This window comes from Enhydra lutris, unplaced genomic scaffold, assembly GCF_002288905.1.
Source record: "Enhydra lutris kenyoni isolate GAN:26980312 unplaced genomic scaffold, ASM228890v2 scaffoldscaffold67, whole genome shotgun sequence".
Classification (NCBI taxonomy): domain Eukaryota; kingdom Metazoa; phylum Chordata; class Mammalia; order Carnivora; family Mustelidae; genus Enhydra; species Enhydra lutris.
Genome location: NW_019154151.1, coordinates 836546 through 843077, shown reverse-complemented (window position 1 = coordinate 843077; position 6532 = coordinate 836546). Strand labels below are relative to the sequence as shown.

The following is a 6532-nucleotide window of genomic DNA, read 5'->3' as shown; positions in this document are numbered from 1 at the left end:
TTATTGACATAAAAAGATTGTTTTAGTTTAAAATTTAACAAAACACAGTACATATAGTATGTTATTTTTTGTTTGTTAAATAGTGTGTGTATACATAGGAGAAAAGGTATGGAAGTATATGTATGCATTGAAAACACTAATAATGGTTATCTCTGAACTGTGGAAATTTTACTTCTTTATAAATGACTGCATTTTGTACATTTTTTTAAATGAGCAGGTATTATGTATATGATCAACAAAAGCAGTGATTTTCATTTGAAAATACTTGATAATGAATATAAAAGCAATTTGTAGATAAACAGTTACACAGAAACAACTTTTTCTCATTATTTTATGGGCACATAGCTAACAAAAGTGTTAACAAAATTATATATTTATACTACATTATGTATGTAACCTAAGATTTCTATATAACATAATAAAAGCCAATTAAGAATAAAGACAAAACATTTTCTTATGGTTGGAACTGTGATATGAATGAATCCAATTTTTAAAAAGTAATTATTTAAATTTTACATAAATTAAGTAATAATTTCTCTATTTCCAAAATGTATTTGAACACCTACATATTAAATGAAAGGCAATGTAAAAAAAGACATAAAAGTATAATATGTATGGAAGGTAGATGGGTAGGGAAAAGAGGGGACTTTAAGTAAAATATGGAAAATCTGTAATCGAGAAATTACAGGCTAACTAATGTAACTGCAATATAGAACAGAACATTTTGTCACAACTTCCAAGCAGCCAGACATAAAGAGAACCATACTGGATTAATAGCTCTCATATAATAGATGGAGGCATATGATTTAATCACAAGAGACAAGCTTTTCCTTACTTTCGATAGATACGTGAATATTATCACATGGATGTATTCAAAAAATTACAAGAGATAATGACAAGTTTAATAGAAGATATTCTTCAATGTAGTTTTTCAACATCACTATACGGATTATTTACCCTTATACTGACACTTTATAGAGATGGAGGTAAAATTTTAAAATTATCTATAGGTAAAGGCAATTCAATGCAGTTATTCATCTTTTTCTTTATTTTAACATGACCCGTCTATACTACTAAGGAGTTTAAAAAATGAGTGGCAAGAATGCTCCTTAGACTGTCTTCATATATTAAATCTCTCAGGAAAGATCTTTAAGATGAAACTCATTTTAATTATGCTTAAAGTGTTAATTGAGAAAACACCAATATGTTTATTTCTCTAGGCAAGAAGTTAAAGAAATCTCCCAACACTTAGTCAAAGCCACTGTCAACTCTGTGGTATGCCCACAATATAGTAGAAAAGGGAAAAAAAAAGTATAACAAAACTCACATCTCTTTAAAATAATATTCATTTTAAATAATAAGGTAAAATTATGCACAAATGTTAAGTGAATCACATACATTTTCCCCTGCTCTATTGATTTTCCAAAAAGCAAGTTAGAAGTTTTCTGTGTGATAGATTCAGAAATATTGTTTATTTAGAGAATATTTTCATAGAAGAATTGTATTTAGTATTATAACTGGAATAAGGAAGGAACTATATTCAACCAATAACCTTACCTGGACTGAATTAGGAAAAAAAATTATGTGGAGAGATGAATTTTATTCTACATATTCCTAAGGATATTTTATCAAAAGATAGTACAAAAATGACAATTTTACAATTAGAAATTATGTTCTTCACTAAAATGAACAAGGTTTTCTAGTTTCACTTTTTTTCCCCCAAAACAAAGTATTCACTTAAAAAAAAAAAAACCTGGAATAAAATAACCTCTTATCACAAAGTAGCCCAAACTAAGTAGGCATCAGCTTAAGGCTGAAACAAATTGAGCATTCTTATTCTCACCACCTGCGCCTGGCCTGGCCCAGGGTAACATGCAGGGGCTTGGAGCCCACTTTGCGACCATTCATCTCATCCACTGCTTTGGTAGCATCTTCAAAAGAGGAGAAGCAGACAACACCAAACCCTTTGCCTTGCCCTACTTCCACCATCACTTTGGCCCGGCTAATTGATCCAAAGGAAGAAAATTCCTCCTTCAGTTTTTCATCATCGATGGTCTCATCCAGGTTCTTAATATAGATAGGCACCCCGGGAGGCCGACTTTTTTCTTTTAATCTCAGTCGTTCAAATCTTCGTCTTAACTCAGCCAATCGTTCAATTTTCTTCTGTGCCCGCCCTACATATAGAACTTTCCCATTGATGGACTTTCCATGCAGGTCTAATACAGCCTTTTGGGCAGCCTCGTGTGTCTCATACCTCACAAATCCAAAGCCCTTAGATTTCCCACTGGCATCTCTTATTACCTTAACACTCTCAGTTGGCCCATAGCCACTAAAGATTTCCTTCAGTTGTTCGTCATCCATGTCATCTCCAAAGTTTTTAACAAAAACATTGGTGAAAGTCGCTCTATCCCTGGTTCTGACTTCAGCTGCCCGCTCTTCTGGGAATTTGAATCTGCCAACATACACCTGGCGGTTGTTAAGCCGCACTCCATTCATGTGCCAGATGGCTCTATTGGCAGCGGCCAGGCTGTCAAAGTGCACATAGGCATAACCCTTAGAACCATTGTCATCACATACGACTTTGCAAGAGAGAATGTTCCCAAAGGCAGAAAATAAATAAAAAAGGGCCCTATTGTCTATGGATTTATCCAGGTTTTTGATGAATATATTTCCAACTCCAGACTTTCTTAAGCGGTCATCTGGCTGAGACCACATGAGGCGGAAAGGTTTGCCATTAATCAAATCAAAATTCATGGTATTCAGGGCCCACTCAGCATCTGCAGGAAAGCGGAAGTTAACATAGCCATAGCCCAGGGGGCTGCGGGTCACGGGGTCACGGCATATTCGGGTGAAGCGCAGAGGGCCAGCAGGCCTGAACTTTTTATATAGCATATCCTCCGTGACATCTGGGTCCAAGTCACCCACGTACAGGGCAGCCTTTAGGTACTTCTTTTTCTTGCCAGCAGAATTAGGCTCTCCACTCCCCATCTTTCTGAGTACAGGGAGGTGGCTCTCTTTAGAGAGAAAAAAAAGCTGATTTCTCTAAACTATGGGCCAAGCAGCTGTTCACAAACAGAAGAAAGCCAAGGAGAAGAAAGCTAAAAGCAGACTCAGAATCACTGTTGAGGCTGAGAAAATGAAGTTCAGAAACAGCTGGTCAGCAGGCTCAGAACAAACACATCAGACAAATAAGCATCCCAATAACGAATCTGTTCTACCTAAGAGGACTTATAATTTCCGCCCATTAAGATTTAAAATCGGTTTCAAAAGCCAGTAGTAAGAAATTTCCTGTTCCCCATTTAATTGTAAGAAATCATCAAGCAGCTGGCTGTCACCCCACATCCAGCACTGCAGACAGAGGCCTTGAGACCTGTTTTCTGCATAAACATAGGCCTCGAGCTCCTGTTGGCTTAAAATTCTATTAACAGTGCCAGGGGCCAAACGTGTATTCCTCCGCCGGCTGCCTGGCCGGTCTCAAGCTGGCTCTCAGATAGAAGGCCGCTAAACACACTCAGCGTCAGCAAAAGGGCAGACTAAACACTTGGTGCGCTGGGGCCGGAAGGCAGGCTGCAGAAGGCGGATCGGATCGCACAGAAAGACAGACAGACAAACACACGCGCTGGAGACAGGAGACCGCCCAGATACCCCAGATGCCCACCGGGTACGGACCGAGTGACGCGCGGTAATTTCGGCAGTCTGAGACTCGCGGCAGGTCCGGAGGGACTGACTGGCAGACTCGCACTGGGTCGGCTCAGGCGGGAGGCGGTTCCGGACAGATGCGGGGCGGAGTCAGAGGAGAAGGGCAGATGCGCAGCGGGCGGGCAGAGCAGGGACCAGTGGACGTGGATTGCTCTCCACAGGACAGACCGACCCAAGGATGAAAACCATTTAGCTGTGGTAGGGCGGGCGGGGCGTGAGGAAACCCGGAACCCTGCTAAGTAACTTCCCGCTTCCTCTGTGCCAAGATTAAAAAAAACAAAAACAAACAAACAAACAAACAAACAAAAAAACCCACATATTTTTATTTTAAAATATTATGTGTTTATTTGTTATCTTAAAATATTAATTTTAGGCTGCTGACCCCAAAATCAAAGCAGGAGGTGATCACCTAGGCAGAAAGAACTCTCATACTTTTTTTCTTAATAGAAAAACAATTCCCAATACAATTTCTGCTTAGGAAATAAGATATAAGATTGGTTACTTTCCTGAGTTAATTGGAAAGTCAGAATTGGCAGCTGTACTGGATTCCCATTACAGTGCTGAATGATCACAGGGTCAAATAAAACATAGGGCCATGTTGTGTTTGGCCTTTATCCTTACTCAATTAAACTCTAACATAATAATCACATTATCCCCAGGTAGTAGGCAGAATTCTTTTCATTGCTCCAGTAATACTAAGATTTAATGACTGGAGAACCATAAAATGGCTTTTTTATGATACCTTGTGCCACAAAACGTTGAAAATATGCCATCTCCATAATCACAAATTACAAAATCTTACTGAAGGAGATAAAACCTGCAGAATCAATACAAAATGTACGATTAGTGTTCACAGATGAAATACACATGTAAAGATATAGGCACTTTATGCATTAATTACTGATTATTTTATTTTATAAGTTTTTATTTAAATTCCAGTTGGTTAACATACAGTGTAATATTAGTATCAGGTGGACAATATAGTGATTCAACACGTCCATACAACACCTGGTGCTCATCACAAGTGCACTCTAATCCCCATTACCAATTTAACCCATCCCCTATTCACCTCCCCTTCAGTAATCATCAGTTTCATATAATATTTGTCTTTTTCTGACTTTATTTCCTTTAGCATAAAATTCTCTTACACCATCCATGTCTTTGCAAATGGCAAGATTTCATTCTTTCTTAAGACTGAGTTATAGTCCATTGTATATATACAATGGTGCATACAATATATATAATATTCATATATATACATACCACCTATTCTTTATCCGTTCATCAGTTGATGGACACTTGAGCTGTTTCCATAATTTGGCTATTGTAGATAATGCTGCTATAAACTTTAGGGTGCATGTATCCATTTGAATCACTATTTTTGTGTTCTTTGGGTAGATACCTAGGAGTACAATTTCTGGATCATAAGGTAGTTCTATATTTAAATTTTTGGGGATCCTGCATACGATTTTCCAGAGTTTCTGCACCAGTGTGTATTTCCATCAACAGTGCAAGAGGATTCCCCATTCTCCACATTTTCACCAATACCTGTTGTTTCCTGTATTGTTGTTTTTAGCCATTCTGACAAGTGTGAGTTGATATCTCATTTTAGTTTTGACTTGTATTTCCCTGATGATCAAGGATGTGAGCACTTTCTCATGTGTCTGTTGGCCATCTTTATGTCTCCTTTGGAAAAATATCTATTCGTGTCTTCTGCCATTTTTAAATTTGGGTTTTTGTTTTTGGGTTGTTGAGTGGTATAAGTTCTTCATATATTTTAAATACGAACCTTTTATCAGATATGTCATTGCAAATATCTTCTCTTATTCCGAAGATTGCCTTTTAATTTTGTTGATTGTTTCCTTCACTGTACAGAATCTTTTTATCTTGATGAAGTCCCAATTGCTTATTTTTGCTTTATTTCTTTTGTCTCAGGAGACATATCTAAGAATTTGCTACGGATGATATCAAAGACATTACCATCCATGTTCTCCTTTAGGATTTTTATGATTTCAAGGCTCACATTTAGGCCTGCATCCATTTTGAATTTATTTTTGTCTATGGTGTAAGAAAATGGTCCAATTTCATTCTTTTGCATGTTGCTGTCCAGTTTGCCCACTGTCATTTGTTGAAGAGATTGTCTTTTTACTTTTGGATATTCTTTCCTGCTTTGTTGAAGATTTATTGACCATATAGTTGTCGGTTCATTTCTGGGCTTTCTATTCTGTTCCATTGATCTATGTGTCTGTTTTTGTGCCAGTACTATACTGTTTGACCACTACAGCTTTGTAATATAATTTAAAGTCCAGAATTGTGCTGCCATCAGACTTTCTTTTCTTTTTCAAGTTTGCTTTGGTTATTTGGGATCTTTTGTGGTTCTATACAAATTTGGGCATTACTTATTCTAGCACTGTGAAAAATGCTGATGGTATTTTGATAGGGATTTCCTTAAATGTATAGATTGTTTTGGATAGTATAAACATTTTAACAATATTTGTTCTTCCAATCCATGAGCATGGAATGTCTTTAATTATGAATTTCAACATAAGTTTTCAACTTTAAACCATGGCAAGAAACAATGTTTTAAGTTTAGACTCAACTCAGGTTTCCCACTGTATCTCTCCTTAAAGTTTGTGAGAAACTGTTTTGGAGAAGAGTGTTTCCCTCACTTTGGAAAATCATCAATGTTTATAACATTCAGTCCTTATCCAGTCCCTTCCACAACCCCTCCCCTCTAAAAGAAAATCCAAACAAAATTTATATCAGTACTAATATGCTGGAAAAGATCCTGGCAATAACAAAGAATGCAAATGAAGGACATGACCCCAATGGA

General features: G+C 37.1%; 1 protein-coding gene across 1 annotated transcript; it reads right to left on the bottom strand.

The window, feature by feature from the left end:
• Positions 1 to 1739: 1739 nt before the first annotated feature.
• LOC111159233 (poly(A) binding protein cytoplasmic 5) lies at positions 1740 to 3760 on the bottom strand. Its single transcript, XM_022521671.1, has 2 exons — positions 3670 to 3760; positions 1740 to 3014 (listed from the first exon to the last, which is right to left on the bottom strand). The coding sequence occupies exon 2, from the start codon at positions 2986 to 2988 to the stop codon at positions 1840 to 1842; it is 1149 nt and encodes a 382-aa protein (XP_022377379.1). The 5' UTR covers positions 2989 to 3014; positions 3670 to 3760; the 3' UTR covers positions 1740 to 1839.
• Between the last annotated feature and the right edge of the window lie 2772 nt (positions 3761 to 6532).